This window comes from Macaca nemestrina, chromosome 7, assembly GCF_043159975.1.
Source record: "Macaca nemestrina isolate mMacNem1 chromosome 7, mMacNem.hap1, whole genome shotgun sequence".
NCBI classification, from domain to species: Eukaryota; Metazoa; Chordata; class Mammalia; order Primates; family Cercopithecidae; genus Macaca; species Macaca nemestrina.
Window position 1 is genome coordinate 100,701,305 of NC_092131.1, and position 26,014 is coordinate 100,727,318.

A 26,014-nucleotide genomic window follows, 5' to 3' on the forward strand; every position below is an offset into this window, starting at 1 on the left:
GTCAGAGGTGGCGGCGGGCAGGGAATGTGTCTGTGGCCATGTACGGAGGACAGAGAGCATCACCCTCCCACCAGAAGGAAGAATCTTCTGAGCTTGACAGGCTGGGGAACTACTGTGAAACAACACGGGGGTTGGGGCTTATCCACTGAGCAAGGTAGCTGCTCTGTATGAGCCACAGAAGCCTTATAACAGAAGTTTCTCCGTCAACCACACCCCTTTCCACAGCAGCTCGAGTGGCGTGGAGTGCCTTCCTGCTCCAGCCTAAACCAGCCTCCCAGCCCCACTCACGTGTCACCACAGCTGTGTGCCGGGATCCACAGCTGACCTTGACTGCATCTGAGCCCAAGGGGAGATCCAGTAATGCTGGGAAGGGCTGGACAGCTATGAAGGGGGCAGGGGCTCCATCCTCAACCCGGCCCGTTCTCTTCACCTGAGAACCATCTTCATTCAGTCCTGTGGCTTTAGAATTATAGTAATAATGATGTGAACGCCAACTGAGACCTGAGCTAAACCTTATTCACGCTGTCACTTACTACCACAACAGCTCTGAGGCACATGACTGTCTAGCTCCAAATCTGGTGCTCCCAACCCCTACATTCTACAGGCAGGGTTGGCACTACCGCACAAGTGTGTTGTGCCAAGACCGGCATCAGCCTTGCCAATGCTCCCTCCCGTAAGGGGCTCACATGCTCCATCTGAGCAGTGTAGCTCTGAGGCCAGCATACAGCCAGGAGTTAGGAATGACAGCCACATCCTGGGGAGACAGCTGTGGGAGCCGAGTTGACCCTCACCTTCCCTTGCGACAGTCTCTCCATCCTCTGCCAGGTTCCTGGTGGGCAGGGCCAGCTGCCCCGATTCATTCCAGCCCCAGATATAAATATCCCCAGTCTCTGAAAGACATCAAGGGGACACGTGAAGCAGACTGTGAACCCCCTGCATACATCCAAACTCCCTTCCCCATCCCATCCGCTCATGGGGACAACTAAAGCCTGCCCTGCCCAAGGCGGCACTCCAGGCCAAGGTGCTTCCTCTCAGGCCCCAGGGTCTTGTCTTAGGTTCCCATCTCCCTCAATGCCTTCAGATCACCCTTTAAGGCCCTTAGTGGACCTTCCACTTCCATTCTTATGCTGCCAAATTGCCCTGCATTTTAGAAACGTATCCCTGTAAGTGCCACAGTGGTCTCCCTTTCAAAACCACAGGGCCAGGGCCAGGTGTGGTGGCGCATGCCTGTAACCCAGCACTTTGGGAGGTTCAGATGGGTGGATCACTTGAGCTCAAAAGTTCCAGACTAGCCTCAGCAATATGGCAAAATCCCTCTAAATAAATAAATAAAACCACCACTGGGCCGGCCTGTGCCCCTTTTTCAACTGCACCCGCAGCGGTCCTGTTGAAAGCCATGTACAGCTCTCCCCTTCCTGGCCTCCCACAACACTAGAGCTTTTTGGTTGGAACAGCTGCCTAATTCTAAAAATTTCTAATAGCTGATTTTATGAAGTGCTTAATCCATGCTGATGTTTCATGTGCTTTTCAAATATAATCACTTAATTCTCACAATGGCCCTACAGGTAGTTTTATGACAGTATCGCCATTTACGCAGGATCCCTATTTTATTCACGACACAGAGGGGTTAAGTACCAGGCCCAAGGTCCCAGGGCCCCAGCAATGATCTGAAACTAGGAAGTCTGGCGGGATGCGTCCATGCTTCAATCTCTACACTAAAGGCCTCAAACTCCTTCTGGGCCTTGAGTGCAGGGCATCTCAGTGGGTTGTTTCCAGCCCTCTGGTCTCTCTTCTCTCCAGCCCAGGGTTGGTTTGTTTTCTTCTTTGAGACAGTCTCACTCTGTCACCCAGACTGGAGTGCAGTGGCATGATCTTCGCTCACTGCAACCTCCGCTCACGGCTCAAGTGATCCTCCAGCCTCAGCCTCCCGAGTAGCTGGGACCACAGGCACGAGCCACCACGTCCAGCTCATTTTCATATTTTGGTACAAAGATGAGGTTTTGCCATGGTGGCCAGGCTCAGCCCACGGTTTCCTGAGCTTGGCAACCAGCCCAGGCTGGTTCCATGAGAATATGGTGCCAGGGAAGGCATTGGTTTTTTTTGTTTTTTTTTTGAGACTGAGTCTCACTCTGTTGCCCAAGCTGGAGTGTAATGGCATGATCTCGGCTCACTGCAACCTCCACCTCCCGCGTTCAAGCAATTCTCTTGCCTCAGCCTCCTGAGTAGCTGGGACTACAGGCACATGCCACCACGCCCAGCTAATTTTTGTATGTTTAGTAGAGATGGGGTTTCACCATGTTGGCCAGGATGGTCTCCATCTCCTGACCTTGTGATCTATCCGCCTTGGCCTCCCAAAGTGCTGGGATTACAGGCATGAACCACCGCACCCAGCAGGCACTGGTAGTTTTTTGTTTTTGTTTGAGACAGAGTCTCACTCTGTCGCCCAGGCTGGAGTGCAGTGGCATGATCTCGGCTCACTGCAACCTCCACTTCCCAGGTTCAAACGATTCTCCTGCCTCAGCCTCCCGAGTAGCCGGGACTACAGGTGCACACCACTGCGCCCAGCTAATTTTGTATTTTTTTTTTTTTGAGACGGGGTTTCACCATGTTGGTCAGGCTGGTCTCGAACTCCTGATCTCGCGATCCGCTCGCCTTGGCCTCCCAAAGTGCTGGGATTACAGGCGTGAGCCCCTACGCCCGGCCCCCCTGGCATTGGTAGCTTTTTAAGATTCCAGGTAATCTAAGTAGCAGCCAGAATCGAGCGCCCCGGACACAGGCAAAGATCATCTGTTCCCAGCCTCATCCTCTCTGCATGGACTCTTAACAGCCTAGGAAGGAGCTGCACCTGGATCACCAAGTGAAACTCCTCACTCCGGCCAGCTGTGGCACCACCACATGGACACACTCATCACCATCCTGGTACCTGCTGGGCACCCCAGTGTCCACTCTGTGCCACATGTCATGGTCCCCTAGGCAACTGCAGCTTTCTCCCTTCTCCTTGGCTCAGCTGCCCCTTCACACTCCATACTCCCTCAGGAGCACTGTTAAAAGACAGTCCTCACTGGTAGCAGGTGGGGAGAGGAGAGGAGGGGCAGTGAGACCAGCAACAGAGAAGCTAGGAACAAACTTCAGAGTCCAGGTATGAGTGGGCGATGGTGCAAGCAGAGGAGGCCGAGGATGAGAGGTATTTAGGAGTCATAACTGACTGGCGATGGATGGATGAATTTGGAAGGAGGCCTGGGTAGGCCACCTACCCAAACTGGAAAACGAGGAGGAAGGTTTGCACAAGATCATGAGCTCGTCTGGAGAAGCACTAAGTCACTCACCACTCACACACACAGAATGCCAGCCCCCCGCGGCCACCTCAGCCATGGTTAGGCCCTGCAACGCCTCCAATAGCCGTGGCTCCAGCTCTGCCTCCAGGGTCCCATGGCCCAGCTGTCCATGCCTAAGCAAGGGAGACCCTCGTCAGCTACAGTCACATTAAGGGGACCCCCTCCGCTTGCTTCTCCAATCACCAGCCCTCACCTGCCCCCGGCCCCGCTCACCTGCCCCCGCCCCAGGAGAACACCTGACCAGCCGCGTCTAGCAGCAACGCGTGCTCGGCGCCCAGCTCCAGCTGGCGCGCCCGCAGCTCCGGAGCCAGAGGCCGGTAGAAGGGAGGCCGCGGGCTCACGTAGGCACGGGCGCAGGGCAACAGGGGTAACCTCCCAATCTGGGCCTCACCGCCCGGATCGTCTTCCTCTACGGCCTCGGGCACCACATTGTGGGCCCACAAGGGCTCCCCACGCAGCGCCGAGTCGGGCGCCCAGGCCTGCAGTAACGCCTCAGGCCCCGGCCCAGCGCGCAGCACCAGGAGGAGCCCCTCCGAGGCCCACGCGTCCCTGCAGCCGCCCGCCGCGCCGCTGGCTGAGCCCGACAGCTCCACGCGGCCTCCACCTGCCGGGCGGAGAGAGGGCTAGGGAGGGGAAGGGACAGGCACCGAGGGCCTAGAATTGGGGGCGGCGCTGGGGGCTGGTCTAGATTGGGGCAGGGTGGCCAGAATGGAGGCGGGGTCGGGGGGTGTTCCTGGGAAGGGGCCGAACTGGGGACCAACCCAGAATGTGGGGCTGGCGGCCTGAATGGGGAAGACACCCTGGACTGACCACAGCGGTGAGGGGAGGCGACTGGAGAGTGCTGCTGGAATAAGTGGGGACGGGGCGGGGAGCGCTCACGAGTCACGAAGGCGGTGTAGCTCCAGCTTGCGCTCACGCGGCAGACGTCGACGCCCGCCCGCAGAGGACTAGGGCTGTGCACCTGGTGCCCGCGTCCGGAGCCCAGCTCCTGCCCGAAGCCGCAAAAACCGAAGCCGAACCAGGCCCCTGGCCGCTCCTCCGCCATGCCCCAGCAGCGCGCTCTTCAGTCCGCCACCTGGCTGCGGCGGGCCCAGGGAGATTCTTGTAAAGAGCCCGCTAGTGGGACACTGGCAAGTCTCTGGCCTTCCAGGGGCTGGAGTTGCCTTATCTATAAAATAGCGAAACTATCATTCTCCTAACCACAAAGGCAGAGTCCGTGCCACAACGTTTCGCTGAGCAGGCGCCCTAGCTAATGCCCTACCGGATTTACAAAGATTCTCAAATATTTAGTGAGGCACTTTCCCTGTCCTCCCTTTTGGCTCAAGCTCAGCGTGCCACAAAGTGGATACGAAGCGGCCTGTCCTTTAGGCACTGGACTAGGATCCGAGCGCCCCCGACACCCCCACCCCGTCCCGCAGCTTCCCAGCATCTGGCACTTTATCCCATGTAATCTTGGGAACCAAAATGGTCGTTTTACAGAGGCGATTCCCAGAGAAAATAACCCTTACACACTCATAGCTAGACAGAGACGGGCAGAGGACTGAAATCAGGTCCCACGAACTCCACACACAGTGCTCTGCCCCTCACCCCACAGTGGAACGCAGAAGAGCGTTTGGGAGGCAGTGCCTCTGCAACTTAGCGGGGTCTTGTGACCTTGGCCAATTAACCTGAGTCCAGTTGCCTTTCTTCAGTTTACAAAGGGAAGTGGGGGCGGTGCTCTTTGAACCTACCTCACAGAAGTGTAATAAATGCAAATAAAGGGTTTGGTGCGAGTACATGCCATGATAAACACACAGTATGAGCTTACTGAAGAGAACCCCTTCCGTGTCCTCTCCCAACCTAATGGGGCCTCTGACCTTGATCTTGACCCTATGCCCTCCACCCTCTTGGACAGGTCCTTCTGGTGGGCAGCCTTGGAGGAAACGCCAAGCCGCAGAGCTGCCGCCTCCGAATAGGCCTCCCGCCCAGCGGGCGCCGACAGCCACGGGGAGAAAAGGTATGAAGGGCGTGCGACGCGAGGCGGCCAATCCCCGGCAAGGGCGGTGACGTCGCTGCCCGGGGCGCGACGGCCGCAGCCCTGTTCACCTCCCTGCGAGGGCCGCTCTGGTCCCAAGGCCTACGCCCGGTCTGTGAAATGGACTGAAACCTCCGGGAGGCGTTGGACCAAGGCAGAGGTTGGACCAGGTGGTCCCGCCCCTGCAAGAACCCGGGGGGGTAGAGTTCGGATTAGAACCGCCGAGAGGACATTCATTAAGACCCGAGCTAAAGGGTTGACGAGGAGTGACCCCCAAGACGGGCGGACCCCGCCACCCACCTCAGTCCGGGACCGCAGCAGCTCAAAAGCAGACCCGCGGCGGACAGATGCCCAAACAGGAAGCAGCTTTTACCTTCCACGGATTGGCTCAGAACCCATCACGTGCCCCTGTCGAGCCAATGAGCCTCACGCTGGGCTTACCCCTCCTTGAAACAGGCTAGGGTGGTGGGCGCGGCCCAAACCGTCCTTCAACCAGGCTCAGCTGGCCACCTATCCCAACCCCCCAAGCGCCCTCTCCGCAGAGGCCACAGACGACTTCCAATATAAAGACAAAAGTGTTGAAGGCCCAGCATATGGGAGTCTGTACCCTAAAAGATTTATTAGGATAGTTTAATATTTTTTGAGATAGGATCTGGCTCTGTCGCCCAGGCGACACTTCGGGAGGCTGCGCTCTTGGATCACTGCAGCCTCTGCCTCCCGAGTAGCTGGGATTACAAATGCACACCACCACACTCTGCTCATTTTTTTTTTTTTTTTTTTTTTTTTTGGTGTTTTTAATAAAGAAAGGGTTTTGGCCGGGCGCGGTGGCTCAAGCCTGTAATCCCAGCACTTTGGGAGGCCGAGACGGGCGGATCACGAGGTCAGGAGATCGAGACCATCCTGGCTAACACAGTGAAACCCCGTCTCTACTAAAAAATACAAAAAACTAGCCGGGCAAGGTGGCGGGCGCCTGTAGTCCCAGATACTCGGGAGGCTGAGGAAGGAGAATGGCGTGAACCCGGAAGGCGGAGTTTGCAGTGAGCTGAGATCCGGCCACTGCACTCCAGCCTGGGCAAGAGAACCAGACTCAGCCTCAAAAAAAAAAAAAAAAAAAAAAAGAAAGAAAGAAAGAAAGAAAGGGTTTTGCCATGTTGCCCAGGCTGGTCTCAAACCCCTGACTTCAAGTGATCCACCTGCCTGTCTCCCAAAGTGCTGGGATTACAAGCTTGAGGCACCACATCTGGCGAGTTTCTTATTGATTAGCTTCCTAGGCTTACTCTTTGTCCCTCCAATAGGATTAAGAAGCAACTCATTGGGCCCTGGTTGGGGAATCCACTGGATTCCTTCCATGGAGGTGGCTTTGCCACTGTGAAGCTCCATTGCACACTCACCCACGCCCAGCTCACACCCATACTCATCCACACTCAGAGACTCCCACCCACAGCAGCCCTCCCTGCCCAAGGACAGGGCACACAGTGGAGTTCTACACACTTTTATTGGAGGAGCAGGCCTGACAGCAGGCTCAGGCCACGCTCATAGCTGGTGAGGCTGCTGATGTGTGTGCCCTTCCGGATGCCTCAGGATCCACAGGCTGTGTTGGGATGCACCTTCCCCATTCCCAGCTGACTACAGTAGTACAGAGAAAGGGCCCCTCGCAGTGAGGCTGCAGGCAGTGCTGGCCAAGCAGGGCTGTGTGACTGAACGTGGCCGCTGACTCAGAACAGAGGACATCCTAGGGCAGCAAGCGAGGAGGGGCGAGAGTATTGGGCATGCCAGCCACCACCAGCCAAAGCTGCTTCTGTCCTTGCTCTCTGTGCCACAATAGGTAGCATGTGCATGAGCCTTGGGCCCAGGGACAGCCCCCTCACTCTCCATCTTGGTTGGGTTGGATAAGCCCATATTCCACTGCTTTGTCCAGGCAGGCTGCAGCAGCCCTTGTGACAGGGCTCTGGTCACCCTTAGCTAGCACTGACAAGATCTCCATCATCTCACTCTCCATCAGGGTGCTGGCAATCTGCCTTGAGGCCTCCACCATGTTCAGCACCACCACGGCACCCCGGTGCTGCAGCTCCTGGTTAGAACTCAGAAGCAGGGCCTGCAGGATCTCCAGCCAGTGTGTGGTCTGTGAGAAACAGGGTAGATATGACCCCCAAGCAACAGGCTCAAACTTGGCAAGGGACACACCCACACACCCTAGGACTGTCCCCTTCAGCTGCCACCATGCTGGGAGTTCCTGGTCCGTCCCCACTCCCCCACTGAGAAGAGGCACTGACCACTTGGGGAATGCGGCTGCAGAGCGTGGGCCGCATGGAGGTGAGCATGGCCAAGCCCCCGGCAGCCGCCCGCTGTAGCAGCTCATCATCCTCTCCACTGTACAGCACCAGCAGCTTCAGCCGGTCATTGCCCTGGGCTTCAAAGAGGTCCTGCACCTGTGGCCAGATGTGGGGAGTGGACCAAGTCAGCTGGGTGCAAAGCCCAGCCAGGGCACAGGTACCTCTGCATCCCCACCTGTCATGAGCACCTGGATCAACCCTTACCTCCTTGCTCATGGCCAAGTTACACATGCACTCTGTGGCTGCCCGGCGGATCATCTCATGCTCCTCAAACATGTAGCCTTCTATCATGGGCACAGCCTTCTCCTTCAGGATCTTCTGCCTGCAGGGCCACAGGAGGAAGCAGCAGGGATACAGTTTGGATGTTGTCCCTTCTAACCCTAATGTTGAACTGTAATCCCCAGTGTTAGAGGTAGGGCCTGATGGGAAGTGACTGGGTCACGGGATGGGTCCCTCATGGCTTGGTGCTGTCCTCGTGATAATGAGTTCTCATGAGATCTGGTTGTTTAAAAGTGTGTGGCATCTCGGCCGAGTGTGGTGGCTCACACCTGTAATCCCAGCACTCTAGGAGGCCGAGGCAGGCGGATGACTTGACGTCAAGAGTTCGAGACCAGCCTGGCCAACATGGTGAAACCTTGTCTCTGCTAATAATACAAAAAAAAAATTAGCTGGGCGTGGTGGTGCGCACCTGTAGTCCCAGCTACTTGGGGAGGCTGAAGCAGGAGAATCACTTGAACCCAGGAGGTGGAAGTTGCAGTGAGCCAAGATCATGCCACTGCACTCCAGCCTGGATGACAGAGGGAGACTCCATCTCAAAAAAAAAAAAAAAAAAGTGTGTGGCATCTCCCCCCACTGTCTCTTCCCCCTCCTTTCACCAGGTGACGTGCCTGCTCCTGCTTTGCCTTCTACTATGAGAAAAAGCTCTCTGAGGCCTCCTCAGAAGCTAAGCAAATGCTGATGCCATACTTACACAGCCTGTAGAACCATGAACCAATTAAACCTCTTTTCTTTATAAATTACCTAGTCTCAGGTATTCCTTTACAGCAATGCAAGAACAGACTAACACAGGCAGCATCATCAGAGTTTCTACATCCGCTCCACCCTTGCACCCACACCCTCATGCAATCAAGTCCTGGGCTGAGGATTTCTCTTGGCAATGTCCAAGGACCCTCTTGCACCAGACAGGAACTACAGTGCTTCTTAGCCTTCTAACCAGGCCTGGGAAATAGCATAGGATTGTGGAAAATACTCAAAATTAGGAGGCAGAAGACCAGGGTGGTTGTGATGGTGAGGCTAACGCCTAACATTTGAGGGTTTTTGCTTTTGTGTTTTTTTGAGGCAGGATCTCACTCTGTCACCCTGGAGTACAGTGGCTGGAGTACAGTGGCATGATCACAGCTCACTGCTGTAGCATTGATCCCCCAGGCTCAAGTGATCCTCCTGCCTCAGCCTCTCTAGTAGCTGGGACTACAGGTGCATGCCACCACACCTTGCTAATTTTTTTTCCAACTGTTAAGTTCAGCAGTACATGTGTAGGATGTGCAGGTTTGTTACATAAGTAACCATGTGCCATGGTGGTTTACTGCACAGATCATCCCATCACCCAGGTATTAAAAGCCCAGCATCCATTAGCTATTGTTCCTGATGTTCTCCTTAATTTCTTTTTTAAATAGGGACGAGGTATTACTACATTGCTCAGACTGGCTTGAACGTCTGGGCTCCAGTGATCCTCCTGCCTCATCCTCCCAAAGTGTAGAGATTACAGGCGTGAGCCACCGTGCCCGGCCTCATCTGAGTACTTACCCTGACCAGGCACCTGGATCATCTTACTTAATCCTCACCATGGCCCTACGGTAAAGGTACTAGTGTGATCATCATCACTACTGTTCTGCAGAATAGGAAACGGGCTAAGTAATGAGTAATATATTCAAAGTCACAGTTAGTAATAAAACTAAAACATGCTGGCCGGTCGCAGTGGCTCATGCCTGTAATCCCAGCATTTTGGGAGGCTGAGGTGGGCAGATCACAAGGTCAGGAAATCTAGAACAGCCTGACCAATGTGGTGAAACCATGTCTCTAGAAAAATACAAAAATTAGCTGGGCGTGGTGGCGTGCGCCTATAATCCCAGCTACTCAGGAGGCTGAAGCAGGAGAATCACTTAAACCTGGGAGGTGGAGGTTGCAGTGCGCTGGGATTGTACCACTGTACTCTAGCCTGGGCAACAGAGCAACACTCCGTCTCAAAAAAAAAAAAAACTAAAACATGCTGATATGGCACAATGCTAGGGGCCAGGTACCCATGTAGTAAGTACTTTTAAGTGTATTTTCTCATTTTATTCTCCTCATCACTATGCCATGAGGTAGGTACTATAATCATCCCATTTCACAGAAGGAAAAACTGAGGCAGAGCAGTTAAATAACTTGCCTGAGGTTACCCATTTGCAATCAGGGAAGCTAGGCAGTCTGACTCTAGAGTCTGCCATGCCATGCCTCTCGGCCTGTCTCCTCCTCTCTAATGATGCAGAGGAGTCACTGTGAGGCTCACAGAAGCCAATGACCGAGGAGCATTTCCCACTGTGTAAACCGCTGTGGGGGATATTCCAAATCCTGATGCCTGGTCCAGGCCCCACAATCCCAAGGGACCTTACCGGAGCCTCTCGCTGATCCCGGCCAGGTTTGTTAGGGCCATGAGCGCCTCGAAGTTCTGCAGGCCTGAGCAGTTGAGGTGCAGCAGGGAGACAAGGGGCCGGACCACCTCATAGATCTGCAACATGCACCCACCTGTCGGGTACTTGCTGCAGGCCCCACAAGCCCCACCAACCCTGCAGGGAGGAGCCCACCCCTAAGAGAGTACTGCTGTCTCAGGCTGAACTCCCTGCCCCAGGGTTTGGCAAAGCTGAAACTTCCTGCTGGTCCCAAAGGGGAGCTACAGCCCAGCCCACAGGCCATCAGGGACAGAGGGAGAAGAAAGGACGGGGCAGGAAGATACGCACCCGCTCACCAGGGAAGGTCATCTCGGGGTTGGAGGTGATGGTGAGCTTGGCAAGGGCCTGGGCTGCCTTTGTCTGCCCCACGTCCGTGCCTTCCAGGGCCAGCGGGATCAGTGCCTGTAGGAACAAGCCCGTCACTGCTTAGGACATGCCTGGGAGTGTAAGACCCCAACCATCAGGCCCCCAGTCCCTGACCGTCCCACCTTTACCCTCCTCCCTCTCCCCAGGCTTGACTCCCTGTGCAGACCCTCTGCACCCAAACACTTCCTGAAACACCTCATAAGGGCTGGACATGGATTGTGCTGGGCATCAGGGCCATGGAGGTAAATGAGACAAAGGAATAGTAGAGCCTAGGACCTTCACAGCCACCAGTGTGGAGGGGCCAAGGAGCCTGCCCGCTTCCGTGTCACTCTCTCAGCGGGACAATGTTCCTCTGGCCATGAATAATGTTTTTCTGTCCCACATCTAACACCCAGCTCTAGCATGGCAGCTGCTGAGTCATGTTTTATAGGCTGACGGCTCAGCCATCAGGAAGAGGGGAGTAAACCAGCTTACCCTGCCGCCTCCCTGGGCAACCACAGTGCCTCGGTCCTCTACCTCTTCCACCAAAGCCAGGAAGACCCTGTGGGGAGAAGGCAGTGGTGCGCAGGCGGCTCTGGGACTCTGGCAGGCAGACGCTCCACTTCTGGGCTCAGCAAGGACGGCAGCCAGGCAGGCAGCCCCTGTCGCTCTAAGAGGCCCACAGCACTGGAACCTACACCCTCTGGAGCCACATCCACAGCCCTGAGGCTCAGGAGTTGGGAAAGGTTGGCTCCCACCAAGGCTGGCTTACCTGGAGAGCAGCTCTCTGCAGGAACTGGTCAGCACAGGGCTCTCCGTCTTCACCATGCACGCCATGGCCGACACCACACCTGCCGCCAGCAGCTTCTTCACCCGAGCCCGCACGAAGCTCGGCTTGTCCTGGGGGAGGAGACAGCTTAGGAGAGGGGCCTGGACTCACAGAGAAAGTGGGACCCTTCTCACAGCAGCAGTTGAGGAACTGGGAAATAAAACAGCCAGACAGGCCAGGCGCGGTGGCTCATGCCTGTAATCCCAGCACTTTCGGAGGCCGAGGCAGGCGGACCACAAGGTCAGGAGATTGAGACCATCCTGGCTAACACGATGAAACCCTGTCTCTACTAAAAATACAAAGAATAAGCTGGGCTTGGTGGTGGTCACCTGTAGTCCCAGCTGCTCAGGAGGCTGAGGCAGGAGAATGGCATGAACCCGGGAGGCAGACTTGCAGTAAGCCAAGATCACACCACTGCACTCTAGCCTGGGCAACAGAGCAAGACTCCGTTTCAAAAAATAAAAATAAAAAATAAAATAAATAAATAAAACAGCCAGACAAAGGGAAACAAACTGGCTTAAAAGGGAGGCTGTTGGCTGGGCGCAGTGGCTCACGCCTGTAATCCCAACACTTTGGGAGGCTGAGGTAGGCGGATCACGAGGTCAGGAGATCAAGACCATCCTGGCTAACACAATGAAACCCCATCTCTACTAAAAATACAAAAAAATTAGCTGGGTGTGGTGGCGGGCACCTGTAGTCCCAGCTACTCAGGAGGATGAGGCAGGAGAATGGCGTGAACCCAGGAGGCAGCGCTTGCAATGAGCCGAGATTGCGCCACTGCTCTCCAGCCTGGGCGACAGAGCGAGACTCCGTCTCAAAAAAAAAAAAAAAAAAAAAAAAGAGAAAGAGGTTTTCTGCTGTGGATACCCTGGGTTAGCTGGTCCCCATGGTGGGGAACCCTCCAGCCCCTCTGGCGGCCCCTCACCTTGGGGTGCTGCTCAGGCACGTGCTGCTTGGCATACTTGGCCAGCTCCACCATCTTGGGGTCAGGCTCCTCATAGTCATAGCTGTTGGTGCAGTTCACCAGCGCCGAGGCCACCGCAAAGAGCACTGACCTCTCCTCAGACTGCCAGGACAGAGAGGCATTCACATGGGCATCCCGGGGCAGAGCAGCACTCAGATAAATGCTGTCCAGGCCCAGGCCCCCAGTTCCACCCTCAGCTGGGACCCTTGGGTACAGGATGAATTCAGGAAGCTCCCCAGGCCCCAGATTTTGGGAGCTTACAAACTTGACCTCCCCAGCTCCTCCAAGAAGAACGTCCTTGCTAACACTACTGGTGCTGGCCAACGTGCCCACACTACACGGAGAAGCCACTCAGTCACCAGCCCTCCTCCCTGGAGTCAAAAGACCCCATTGGCCAAGCCCTGCCAAGAAAGCCTGATAAGCTCTAATCCTAGACAGTGTCTCCAGGCTGACAGCAGGAACCACAGAGCTACCCTGCTGAGCTGGAACAGAGCCTTCAGAGCAGCCGCATCCTCCACAAACTCTTCCTTCACGTCGGCATCAAAGGTCAGGTAAGCCAGGCCCTCCACTGCCCAGCGCCGAGTGCCTGCATCGATCTGGTCATTGCACAGCCACCTGGGGACATGCAGGATAGTGGACAACCCTCAGGATTGGGGGTAGGGAGGAGCACACCAAGGCCAAGGGGGAAAAACCAAGGGTTTGGGCATCCCTTCAATGTATAGAAGCAGTTCACGTACCAGGATCCAGACTGCAGCCCCTGCCTGAGCCTGAGAGCAGGACAGGGAGGAGGCCCCAACTCCCACCCAGACCCTCGTGTCTTAAGATCTATCCCCACAGGTGGGGGACCACAGCAAGGCCAGACGACTCACTTTCGACACTGCTTAGCCAGTTTGAGAGTAGAGCCTTCAGCAAACTGCTTCATGCTGAAGTCAGTCCCTCCAGCCGAACCAAGCTTACAGAGTCCCTGGAGGAAGAGGGCAAGACCAGTTGGCCTCTGGGGAAGGAGGCAGGAGCTAAGCTCCTCCATACCTGGCTTGGACTCCCTCCCTGGCACTCTGCCATGGCCCGCTGGAGGCTACACAGACAAATCAGCACCCTCTCCCTTCAGACCACCACCTAGAGCATGTGGCAGCAAAATCAGCTAGTGGGTGGCCGCATGACACAGCATCTGCAGACACTGACGTGCTGGCCACTGGACCGTCATGGGCCCAACCCCTTCCCAGGCCACACTGAGAATGGCTCTGTTTCCTTCCACGTCGCACAAAGAAGCCCTCTGCAGGTGAAGTGGAGAGGTGTGTGGGGAGAGGACACGTGCTTCAGCCACAGCCAAAATCCTTATGGGATGGAGAAATCCAGGACTGAGTGCCCCATGGAGGAAGACCAGCTTCCACAGGGTGCACAGCCACAACAGGCTCATGGAGGGCCAGGTAGTCCCCAAACCCCCAAACCACCAGTTCCCGGGAACGCTGCATGACCCCTGTAGGCCCAGCCTTAAGCCCTGTGGTGGGAGGAGCCATGCCCACGTCTCTGGCCACAACAAGGCCCAGAATCTCATTCATTTATTCATTCATTCATTCATTCATTCATTTTAGAGAGGGTCTTGCTCTGTTGCCCAGGCAGAAGTGCAGTGACATGGGTGGCTCACTACAGCCTCAACCTCCTGAGCTCAAGTCCTCCTGTCTCAGCCTCCCATGTAGCTGGACCTACAGGCATGCACTACCAAGTCTGGCTAATTTTTTTAGAATTACAATATTCCTTATTTTCATCTAGAGTGTGCTGGGACCGCACCCTGCAATACCAGCTGGACCAGGACCCCTGCCTGGCTGCCTGCCCACCCACCCCAGGCCCACCGTCTCACCACCAGGGCCCGGATGCGGATGCTGTCCTTCTCACTGCGCTTATATAGGTCCTTCAGCAGTGAGACACCATTGGCAGTGATGAATGAGGCCCGCTTAGCCTTGCCGGCTGCGTGGATCAGAGCTTCCACGGCCACCAGCTGCTCCTCCTCCTGCTCAGAGGCACACAGAGCAATCACACTCTCCATGACACCGCTCAGCTCCAAGGCCCGGTTGCCAGCGTCACACGGGCCCTGCAGGAGGCAGGACACCGTCTGGATGGCCCGTAGCTTCCCGGCCAGCCCTTGGCCCTCAAACCAGCTCCTGAGGGGCACAGGGTGACAGCTGTCACACCAAGGCCAACATAAAGGGACTCTTCTTTCCTCCCTTCCCCTCCACTGGCCAGGCACCTGCACTACTTGGGCAGAAACAGCAGGAAAGTTGCCAATGGGAGGACTAGGACGTTTCCACCTGGACAACAGTGGCTGATTTTCTTTATCGACACTTTCACTCGAGCCTTCCCTGACATAGTATCTAACACAGGTTACTCCCACATCACCATTGATGTCCCTTCCTGGACTTAAGCTCTGAAATGATTCTGCTTATTTCATAATTTATCATCAGTTTTCTCCTCAACAGCTGTAAGTTCCTTTGATTTCTTTTTTTTTTCTTTTTTTTTTGAGACAGAGTCTCACTCGGTCCCCAAGGCTGGCGTGCAATGGCGTGATCTCGGCTCACTGCAACCTCCACCTCCTGGGTTCAAGCGATTCTCCTGCTTCAGCCTCCCAAGTAGCTAGGATTACAGGCATCCACCACCACGCCTGGCTAATTTTTTTTATTTTTAGTAGAGATGGGGTTTCACCATGTTGGCCAGGTTGGTCTCGAACTCCTGACCTCAGGTGATCCACCTGCCTCCACCTCCCAAAGTGCTGGGATTACAGACGTGAGCCATCACGCCCAGCCTATAATCTCATTTAAGAATAAGGACTGTTGCCCAGGCGCAGTGGCTCACGCTTGTAATCCCGGCACTTTAGGAGACCAAGGCAGGCAGATCACCTCAGGTGTGAGGTCAGAGTTCGAGACCTCACAGGCGCATGCCTGTAATCCCAGCTACTCAGGAGGCTGAGGCAGAAGAATTGCTTGAACTCTGGGAGGCAGAGGTTGCGGTGACCCGAGATCGTGCCATTGCACTCCAGCCTGGGCAACAAGAGTGAAACTCCGTCTCAAAAAAAATAATTAGGACTGTCATGTTTCACCTGTGTGAGAACAGATGCGTAGGAAGTGCTTGGTAAACCCAGTACGTGCTTGATGGCATTTGTTGCATTACTGGAACATTGATTTGAGAAAGAACCTCCCCGGGGAGGCCACTTTGGAACAGGAAGTGGGCCTTGGGGCCACTTTCCCTTCGTCCAGCCCCCAACTAGTCCTCCCTAAGCCTACTCTTTCTGCTGGAAACCTTTCATTTCTGCCCCTCCTCAAGGAGTCAGAACTTTTTTGCTGGAATCCCTGGCAACAGGAGGTGAAACAGACTTCCTTACTTGATGTAGTTTTCACAGAGTCGGTGGAAATTCTCCCTCTCCGCATCACACTTGAGGTCATCAAAGAGCTTGCTGAGGAGAATGGAGGCGCTCATGCGGCTGTTCGCGGTCACTGCAAGCTCCCCAGGAGGGTCCTGTAGAGAGCCCCCAACTTCCAAAATCTTTTTCAGACCTGAAAAGACACCCCATTTAGAAATTAGAACACTAGTTACAACCCCTACAAGTAAAAGGAAGAGGCTTCCTAGGAGATGCGGAGAAAAGCAAGACAAGAAGGCTACAGAGTTCTGACAACTGCGTCCAGGGCAGCCCAGAGAATCTGCTTAGCTGATCTGCTACCTAAGGGAGGCAGCTATAGGATCGGGAAGGACCTCAGAAGTGAGGCCTGCATGCCAACCCTGCCCCTGGGGCCAAATGCTCTGGAGCTTTGAGGTTCCTCATCTGTAAAACTAAGGGGAAAGGAATATCCACACCTCATAGGATCATTGTGAACACAATATCCACACCTCACAGGATCATTGTGAAAGGCCCTGCTCATGCAGGGCCTTTGCAGAGCTTTTCTTATTTATCTTTTTTTTTTTTTTTTTTTTTTTTGAGACAGTCTCGCCCTGTTGCCCAGGCTGGAGTGCAATGGCGCGATCTCAGTTCACTGCAACCTCCGCCTCCTGGGTTCAAGCGATTCTCCTGCCTCAGCCTCCAGAGTAGCTGGGATTACAGGTGCGTGCCACCACGCCCGGCTAATTTTTTGTATCTTTTAGTAGAGATGGGGTTTCACCATGTTGGCCAGGCTGGTCTCAAACTCCTGATCTCATGGTCTGCCCGCCTCGGCCTTCCAAAGTGCTGGGATTATAGGCACGAAGCAACGCACCCAGCTCTTATTTATGTTTTAGGGGAAAAGAGAGATGAATTGATATATCTACCTTTATTTTTTCCTCTAAGTATGGAAGTAATACATGCTCACTAAAAAAAAAAAAAAAAAGGGGCCAGGCGCAATGGCTCATGACTGTAATCGCAACACTTTGGGGACACCAAGGTGGGTGGATTGTTTGAGGTCAGGAGTTCGAGACCAGCCTGGCCAATATGGTGAGATTCCATCTCTACTAAAGATACAACAATTAGCAGGGCATACTGATGTGTGCCTGTAATGCCAGCTACTCGGGAGGCTCAGGCAGGAGAATTGCTTGAACCTGGGAAACGGAGGCTGCAGTGAACTGAGATCGTGCCACTGTACTCCAGCCTGGGCGACAGAGTGAGACTCCATCTCAAAACAAAAAAAGATACAGAAAGCTAATCCAGCCTCTCTGCTAACCTGCTTGCAGGCCCATTCAATGTGCATGTATCTGCACACACATATGATAGAAGAGTCTAACTTTGAGCCCCCTAAGGGTAGCTCCTATGTCTAGTAGGTGTTGCAAGAGCTGAATCCCATTGCTCTGGAAGATCTTCTCAGTTCCAGCATCCTCCTGGGCCAAAGGACACACTTCAGTGCAGACACATGGCTGGAGATAATCACAACTTTTCTTCTTTTTTTTTTTTTTTTTTTTGAGACAGGGTCTCCCTCTGTTGCCCAGGCTGTACTGCAGTGATGCAATCATAGCTCACTGAAGCCTTGACCTCCCAGGGTTAAGTAATTCTCCCACCTCAGTCTCTGGAGTAGCTAGGACTGCAGACGCACACCACCATGCCCAGCTAATTTTTTAAATTTTTCATAGAGACAGGGTCTTGCTATGTTGCCCAGGCTAATCTCAAACTCCTGGCTTCAAGTGACCCCCTGCCTCCCAAAGTGCATCATCCACCATGCCTGGCCCCACTCACAACTTTTCTTACTACTCCTAAGGATAAACAAACTTCAGCTGCCCAAGCAAGTTTTTGTGAACTATTTCACCTACCTTGGTCAATGACCCAGAGGGTGAGGCTGTTGTTGGGGTCCTTGAGAGACTTGCGGGGCACTGCTTTAATCAGGAGGGTCAGGGCATTGTCTCGGCCTTGGCCAGAGACCCCCACCTCTGTCAGCAGATCTAAGAGGTTACTGATGAGGACCTTCAGCTCCCGGGCAGGATCTGGCAACAAGAAGACATCAGTGGGCTCCACAGCAGCCCAGCCCTGTTTGGCCCTTGAACTTCAACAAACCAGGGAGACACAGGGAAGGGGGGATCCACATCCCAGGCTCCAGACTGAGCTCCAGCTTTGTCCTGAGACACCTTGGCTGCTGAGAATCTAGAGTAAAATAATGTCACCAAACCGTATTCCAAACAACCTGCAGCTCCAATTCTAGTCCCCAAAAAACTGGCCTGGCTGGCTCAGCCCCATCCCTTCCATGACAGTAACATCCAAAAGACCCCAGACCTGCTTCCACTCACCCACGATGATGGCGCCTTCTTTGCCTTGGAATCCTTTTTTGACACCTTCCTTGAGGGCATCAAACATAACCTGCAGTAGGTGGCAGGCAGCCAGGGACACAGCCTGGTTTTCCACACCCAGGATGGAGACTACTCGCCGAGTTCCCAGTATGCTCAGGGTTGCCACTGTCTGCGGTGGGAGAGGTGGACAGAAGCTTCCAGTTGGTCAAGGGCAGCCACAGATATCCCTAACTGTAAGTTAGAGAATATGGCCAGAAGGAGAGAATTGGGTGGAAGGCCCAGCTCCAGGTGAAACCAAGACAGAACAGATGGCGTGACCCAGGGTAATTTTGTTAGAAAGACTTCCTAAAGGAAACATTCCAGAGCAATGCCCTACTACCTCTCCTTGGTGCCAGAGAAGACACAGTATACTGTGGCCCTGGGAGCAGTTGCTTTAGCTCATGTCTCCCCAAGAAAAAGACCTAAACCTAGACAAAGCTACCTGACCACAAGGCTTAATGGTCTAGTTCTTCCCCAATCTAAATCCTGAGGTTCTTTCCACACCCTGGGGATGTGAATGTGCACGGAATGGGCCCATGAGACCTCTCCACCCCGTTTCTAAGCTGGAGAACCCTAGAAGGCCTGCTTGGTCCACTGAGCCCTGATCCTGACTGCTTCCACTTAGCAGCTGAGTGTCCTTGGCCAAGACTGTGAACTGGGATGGACCAGAAGGCAGGAGGGAACAGAATGCATATGCTTTTACCAATCTTAGCCTTGTGAGACCCAGAATGCAGCCCAAGCTCAGCCTAAAGAGATTTCATTGACTATTTCACAGTTCCACTCCTATCTAGGAATTGTGGGCTCCCCTAAAAGCAACCAAGGGTCTAGTCTTTGGTTCCCTCTCCCCTGGAGCAAGCCAGCTCAGGTAAGAGGGGGATGTGGACTTCACCACACTGGCCCAGGAGCAGGACTGTTCTTGCTGAACTGTCCATGCTGGGCCACCACCATCCGTGCTGAGAATCATGTTGGGGCCAAGCCCTACGTGTCTGGTCACTGTCTCAATGGTAAAGAGATGCTGTGGTGGCCAGGCGCAGTGACTCACGCCTGCAATCCCAACACTTTGGGAAGCCGAGACAGGCGGATCACAAGGTCAGGAGATCAAAACCATCCTGGCTAACACGGTGAAACCCCGTCTCTACTAAAAATACACAAAAATTAGCCGGGCGTGGTGGCAGATGCCTGTAGTCCCAGCTACTCGGCAGGCTGAGGCAGGAGAATGGCGTGAACCCAGAAGGCGGATCTTGCAACGAGCCGAGATTGTACCACTGCACTCCAGCCTGGGCGACAGAGTGAGCCTCCGTCTCAAAAAAAAAAAAAAAAAAGATGCAGTGGTGACATCGCTGACCACATCACTCACTATGAGGACTCTCTGCTCCAGAGGAAATGACAATTTGATCTTTAGAGCAAGGACAAGTGCCCTTTTCTGGGCAATGAGCTTGCTTGTGCCATATGGACACTGAAGGAGTCAATGACCAATGTGTTTTTGGGAGTTGGCTGCAGGAAAGCTGGGGCTCACACTTGTAAGCCCCCCACAAAGCAAGTGCTTGGGGTACCCCAGGACTGTTTTTGCTCTTGCTAGCCCCACTTCATCCTAATTTATGTTGGTCTTTTTCACCCCATTTTATTTTTTCTCTCTTGTTACACGTATTTCCTTGTACTCTGCCTTAAGTTATTTTTGTTTGTTTGTTTGTTTTTTTGAGATAGTCTCGCTCTGTCACCCAGGCTGGAGTGCAGTGGCATCATCTCGGCTCACTGCAACCTCCACCTCCTGAGTTCAAGCAATTCTCGTGCCTCAGCCTCCTGACTAGCTGGGATTGCAGGTGCACACCACCACGCCTGGCTAATTTTTTTATTTTTAGTAGAGATGGGGTTTCTCCATGTCCCCCAGGCTGGTCTTGAAACCTCAAGTAATCCACCTGCCTCACCCAAAGTGCTGGGATTACAGGTGTGAGGCACCATGACTGGCCTAAGGTCTTTTTAGAATAAGATAAGGGGTAGAGGGTGGGTGGAAGAGTGGATGGATGGATGGATAGGTAGATGAGTGGATAGGCAGATGAGCAGATAGGTGGACGGAGGGACGGATGGACAGACAAAGGGACTGAAGCAGTAACCAGCCTCTCCACTCCACCTACCCGTGACTGATGCTCAGAGCAAATGCCAACCAGCGTACGCAGAGCTGCCAGCATGAGGTCAGTCTCTCCCGTGTCCAGCAGACGTTGCAAGAGCTGAACCCCATTGCTCCGGAAGATCTTCTCTGCTCCAGCATCCTCCCTGGCCAGCACCACCAGGTTCTGAGAAGCCTACGTCAAAGGAAGTACATTATAATGTTGACACTGCACGTGGCATAGGACGCAGCACTGGTGAGCAGGGGCCCTGAGCCCCAGACCTCACTGCTTCCACTTCACAGTTGAGTGATCATGGCCAAAAAATAACCTCTTTGAAGTTTAGCTTCCTCTGTAAGTAGAGGGAAGAGCCTTCTCTCAGAATTGATGGTTAGAGCAAATGAGTCCCCAGCACAGCCTGAGGGGCTGGGACAGTGCCTCAGTTACCTCCGTACACCCAGCTCCTGGCACAGGGCTTGGCCAGCAAGGCACTCTGTGAACTCCTTGGTTCACGCTAAAGCCCCAGACCCTCAGATCTCCCATCCAGGCCCCATGAGCCCAGCTGCACGATTGGAGGAGCTGCAGAGCAGGGCAGCAGGGGCTTTTGGGGCCTACATGGGTGAAGGGTACTATGGATGGGTGGCTCTTGTGGGAGCTCACTTACTGATTCAGCCCGGGGCCTATACCTTTTGCTTTTTCTCAGTGCCCTTCTCTTCTGGGTCCAACAGTATTTGAAACATCTGTTCCACTTTGGCATCCGTCGAGGACATGTATCGCACCTAGACAAACCAACAAAGCATGGAAGAAATCATGGCTCTTGGCCAGAGACATCATATTCCCTATTCATTTGTCTCTGGCTCCTCACGCTGGGAGGCACAGTGAAGATGTCTAGGCTCAGGGCTAGCACCTAGCTACCCTGGGCAGGAAGAGACATGCCTGGCAGTGCCTCCTAAATTTCCCGCAGTTGTTTTTCTTTCTGAGCGATTTCCTGCTTGGGCAGCAGGGGAAGCGCCCATGCTGTAGTGCCTTTCGGGAGGGGAGGCATCCTGTCAGCTACAAAGCAACCCACTCACAGTGGTGCCATCTACGTTGTGGCAGTGTGAATGGGCTGCCCATGGCACTGAACTGAGCATTTATAACTCCTGCCAGGGAGCTGGCAGATTGTGAGGTAGTTGCTAACACTTCCTTTAGCTCCAGAAATCTCTTTGGACTGTTTTAAAAATAATCTGAGCTGGGCACAGTGGCTCACGCCTGTAATCCCAAAACTTTGGGAGGCCGAGGCAGGCGGATCACCTGAGGTCAGGAGTTCGAGACTAGCCTGGCCAACGTGGTGAAACCCCGTCTCTACTAAAAATACAAAAATTAGCTGGGTGTGGGGGCAGACGCCTGTAATCCCAGCTACTCAGGAGGCTGAAGCAGGAGAATCACTTGAACCTGGGAGGCAGAGGTTGCAGAGAGCAGAGATCCTGCCACTGCACTCCAGCCTGGGTGACAGGGTGAGACTCTGTCTCAATAATAATAATAATCTGAATGGGCAAGATCATTCTAGGCCTACCCCCACCCCCCAGAGTCCTGGGCATAGATGGTGGCACAAGCCTAGCATGTGGGCCACCTGCCTTTTTCTCTCGCACCCATGGCAGCCATGACTAACCAGTCATGGCATGTTCCCCTGCTCAGCTCAGGCAATCTGCTTCCTAATTCTTCTCAACATAGGATTCTGGGCAGCCACTGCCAATCAGAGTTGGCACTGAGAGAGAAAACCTATTTGCTTTCCCAGGTTTCAACATTTCAGTGAGGTGTCTGCCATCATGTTATCTGCTTCCACTGTGTCAGCGTTTTAACATCAAATTATCTGGTGAATTTGAGCTTGGTTATAGTTCATAATGGTCTTTAGATTCTTTTCTCCTAATTTAAAAACATATATATTTTATACAACTTCTCTTTATTAAAAAAATATGAACAGGTGATGCAGTCTCCTTTGGAAAGTCCTCTCAATCCCATTCCTTTCCCTAGGGGTTGCAATGTTATCATTTTGATGTATATCTTTTAAAATATTTTCCTAGGCCTGGCACAGTGGCTCATGCCTGTAATCCCAGCACTTTGGGAGGCCAAGGCAGGTGGATCATGAGGTCAGGAGATCGAGACCATCCTGGCTGGCATGGTGAAACCTCGTCTCTACTAAAAATACGAAAGAATTAGCTGGGTATGGTGGCAGGCACCTGTAGTCCCAGTTACTCTGGAGGCTGAGGCAGGAGAATGGCGTAAACCCAGGAGGTGGAGCTTACAGTGAGCTGAGATCACGCCACTGCACTCCAACCTGGGCGACAGAGTGAGATTCAGTCTCAAAAAAATAAATAAATAAAATAAAATATTTTCCTGAAAAAATAAAGAAACAAAAATGCATATTTGGCCCGGTGCCATGGCTCACACCTATAATCCCAGCAAGTTGGGAGGCTGAGGTGGGTAGATCCCTTGAGCCCAGGAGCTCAAGACCAGCTACCTGGGCAACACAGTAAAACCCTGTCTCTACCAAAAATATAAAAATTAGGCGAGCGTGGTGACACGCATTGTCCCAGCTACTTGGGAGGCTGAGGTGGGAGGATCGCTTGAGCCTGGGAGGCAGAGGTTGTACTCCAGCATGGGTGACAGAGTGAGACCCTGTCTCAAAATACATAAACAAAAAAATAAAAATAAAAATAAATTTTAAAAATAAAATATTTTCAGCTGGGTGCAGTGGCTCACACCTGTAATCCCAGCACTTTGGGAGGCCGAGGTGGGCAGATCACGAGGTCAGGGGCTCCAGACCATCCTGGCCAACACAGTGAAACCTTGTCTCTATTAAAAGTACAAAAACTGGCCGGGCGCGGTGGCTCAAGCCTGTAATCCCAGCACTTTGGGAGGCCGAGGCGGGCGGATCACAAGGTCAGGAGATCGAGACCACAGTGAAACCCCGTCTCCACTAAAAATACAAAAAATTAGCCGGGCGCGGTGGCGGGCGCCTATAGTCCCAGCTACTCAGGAGGCTGAGGCAGGAGAATGGCGGGAACCCGGGAGGCGGAGCTTGCAGTGAGCCGAGATTGTGCCACTGCACTCCAGCCTGGGCAACAGCGTGAGACTCCGTCTCAAAAAAAAAAAAAAAAAAAAAGTACAAAAACTTAGCTGGGCGTGGTGGCACGCCCCTGTAGTCCCAGTCCCAGCTACTTGGGGGGCTGAGGCAGGAGAATTGCTTGAACCTGGGAGGCAGAGGTTGCAGTGAGCTGAGATCACGCCACTGCACTCCAGCCTGGGCAACACAGCAAGACTCTGTTTCAAAAAATAAATAAATAAATACATAAATAAATTAAATTAAATATTTTCCTTTGTATTTATATACCCAAGTGTACCCACAGAAAAAATACAGCATTATTTTGCTATGCAGGGGATCATTAACATAAATGATATAATACTATATGTGTTATCATATATTTTTCTTCTTTTCTTTTTCAAAAGAGACAGGGCCTCACTCTGTCATCCAGGCTGGAGTGCAGTGACACAATCATAGCTCACTGTAACTGCAAAATCCAGGGCTCAAAGGATTCTCCTGCCTCAGCCTCACAAGTAGCTGGGACTACAAGGGTGTGCCAACACACCCAGCTAACTTTTTAAGTTTTGGTAGCAACAGGGTCTCACTATGCTGCCCAGGCTGGTGTCAAACTCCTAGCCTCAAGTGATCGTCCCGTCTTGGCCTCCCAAAGCACTGGGATTACAGGCATGAGACAGCATGCCCTGCCTATTTTGCTTTGTTTATTCAACAAGTGTCCCAGAGCTTTCCATTTCAATATGTGTGTATCTACCCATTCTCAGTAACTATGTAAGAGTCTCTAGTAAGGACATTACCCAATTTATTCAGCCATTCCTCTATGGCTGGGCATTGAGGCAAGTTCCAAGCTTTTACTACAAAAAAAGGCTGAAATAAACATACACATGTCTACTTGTGCATGTGGGCAAGGTTTCTGTGAGAGAAACAGCAAGAAGTAAACATATGGGATCAAAAGATACGCTCATTTCAAATTTGATATGCTAAAGTACTCTCCAAAAGAGCTGTACCAGCCTCACCACTGATGTGTCTGCCTCTCTCCTTCTTGAAAAGTATACAAACTTTTAAATGTCTGCCAAACAGACCTCCAAATCAACAGTAACACGCTGTCATCTTAATTTGCTTTTCCCTGGCCACAGGCAAGGTTAACCAGAATTCTATATGTTCACTTGCCATCAGTATCTCTTGTCTGGAGAACTGTGTCTGCACCCCTGGCCCAGATCCCTTCACCACCACCAGTCAAGCTTCCACCTCTCTGGGTCACTCACATACCTTCTCCTGAATCTGGCCCCCGATGTTCCGCAAGGCCTCCTGGAAAACTTTGTTCTTGGGCTCCAAGCTCACACATCTCTGCAGGTCAAGGACAGCCTGGTCGAGGCGGCCCAGCTTCTCTAGGGCTTGGCTCCGCCGGTAGAGTGCTTTGACATCCCCACCATCCTTTTCAATGGCTGAGCACAAACAGGAGCGCTGTCAGCACCCATGAGGCCACCATCTCCAGGCAAGAGCAGTAGGGAAAGATCTCGAGGAAAGGCCAGAAGGTAGGGGGACGAATGTGGGGCTCGGTGCTTCAGCCTCAGAAAAGGTGAGGGTAGCTGCAGAAAAGGAAAGGCCCGAGGCAGTGGGAAAGAAAGAAGGCAGATGTGTCTCTGGGGCCAAAGGAGGAGAATGTGATGGTGCAGCGGTCCCAGAGTCCTTGCCCACCACAGAAGCCCTACAGCTCCACACGAGGGTCCACCATTCCCCTACCTTTGGATGCCTCTGTTTCTGCTTTGTCGTAATCTTCCTGTAAGAGAAAGACAGGAGCCTGAAAGAATGGTCATCTCCCTTTCGGGGCACTAACCAGGCAGCAGGGGTACTCTCGCTGTCCAAGGTCACCCGATCCCCCTTCACGCTGAGGTGCAAAAGACATCTGGCAAGCGGGGATGGCCTGGGAGCTTGAATTCCCAGCTGGGGCCCAAGCATCAGCTGAGATGGGCGAACCGGGGCCCGGCAGGCAAGGGGAAGAGCGCCAGGCTCCCTCACCAGCTTGAGGTGGCAGGCGGCCCGGTTCCGGTGCAGAATGGCCTGGTCCTGGGGCGTCGCGTCCAGACCCAGGGCCTGAGTGTAGGCCCCCAGGGCGCCCTCGTAGTCTCCACATTTGAACAGCTCGTTGCCCTCTTTCCGCAGCTGCTCCACTGAGCTGGCCTGTAGAGAGAAAGGGGGCGGAAACGTCGGAGGGGGTTCGGGGCAGAGCCCTGGAGAAGAGGAGGGATAGGCACGAGCCTCATGGATGGTGAGAAGGAGGCCTGGGATGGTCAGGGCGGGTGCAAAGGGGTGATGGCGCGGGGATTGGGTACGCACCCCGGAGGTGGCCGGCCGGGGCTCGGGGGTCCCTGGACCACTCACAGTCATCGCGGAGAGGTTGTCCCGTGCCCGCGCAGGCGCAGTCTCTGGGGCGGGACGAGTCTGGCTCCGGACGCTGCCGGGAGCTGCCCCGCCCCACTCTTGCGTCGGAGGTGGAGTCAGAGAGGGGCAGGGCTAAAGAGTTAGCGCGCCCGGGCAG

At 53.6% G+C, this 26,014-nt stretch overlaps 2 protein-coding genes across 25 annotated transcripts in view; both read right to left on the reverse strand.

The window, feature by feature from the left end:
- The window catches only part of LOC105488284 (RCC1 domain containing 1), a 37,317-nt gene extending 31,266 nt beyond the window's left edge, over window positions 1–6,051 (reverse strand). For 10 of the 23 annotated variants that reach the window (XR_011626134.1, XR_011626135.1, XR_011626138.1 and 7 more), the window contains exons 1-5: window positions 4,215–6,024; window positions 3,549–3,939; window positions 3,327–3,448; window positions 792–890; window positions 289–459 (exon numbers count right to left, since the gene is read on the reverse strand). Coding sequence is in view for 2 of the 23 variants with exons in the window: in XM_011752172.3 (XP_011750474.1) it covers window positions 289–459; window positions 792–890; window positions 3,327–3,448; window positions 3,549–3,939; window positions 4,215–4,380 (949 nt within the window). In the remaining 21 variants the exon portion in view is untranslated. Of the gene's footprint in view, window positions 1–288; window positions 460–791; window positions 891–3,326; window positions 3,449–3,548; window positions 3,940–4,214 lie in introns of all 23 variants that reach the window. The other 13 variants (XR_011626145.1, XR_011626144.1, XR_011626140.1 and 10 more) reach the window with 8 other exon arrangements.
- Window positions 6,052–6,825: 774 nt separating this feature from the next.
- Window positions 6,826–25,989, reverse strand: LOC105488287 (unc-45 myosin chaperone A). Of its 2 annotated transcripts, none has more exons than XM_011752190.3 (20): window positions 25,858–25,989; window positions 25,495–25,656; window positions 25,219–25,255; window positions 24,745–24,920; window positions 21,083–21,175; window positions 20,427–20,594; window positions 18,256–18,424; window positions 17,785–17,955; window positions 15,899–16,070; window positions 14,384–14,684; window positions 13,395–13,489; window positions 12,999–13,140; window positions 12,487–12,627; window positions 11,505–11,632; window positions 11,228–11,294; window positions 10,676–10,789; window positions 10,331–10,446; window positions 7,887–8,004; window positions 7,623–7,778; window positions 6,826–7,471 (listed from the first exon to the last, which is right to left on the reverse strand). In XM_011752190.3, the coding sequence occupies exons 1-20, from the start codon at window positions 25,861–25,863 to the stop codon at window positions 7,214–7,216; spliced, it is 2,790 nt and encodes a 929-aa protein (XP_011750492.1). In that variant the 5' UTR covers window positions 25,864–25,989; the 3' UTR covers window positions 6,826–7,213. The 2 variants fall into 2 exon arrangements, with proteins under 2 accessions (XP_011750492.1, XP_024650654.1); XM_024794886.2 differs by having other exon boundaries at window positions 25,813–25,936.
- Between the last annotated feature and the right edge of the window lie 25 nt (window positions 25,990–26,014).

Coding starts and splice junctions, on each gene's coding strand:
- LOC105488287 (XM_024794886.2), bottom strand. CDS start 25,863: ATGACTGTGAGTGGTCCAGGGACCCCCGAGCCCCGGCCGGCCACCTCC. Junction 24,921..25,218: donor AGAAACAGAGGCATCCAAAG/GTAGGGGAATGG, acceptor GTTTGTGCTCAG/CCATTGAAAAGGATGGTGGG. Junction 17,956..18,255: donor AGAAGGCGCCATCATCGTGG/GTGAGTGGAAGC, acceptor TCTTGTTGCCAG/ATCCTGCCCGGGAGCTGAAG.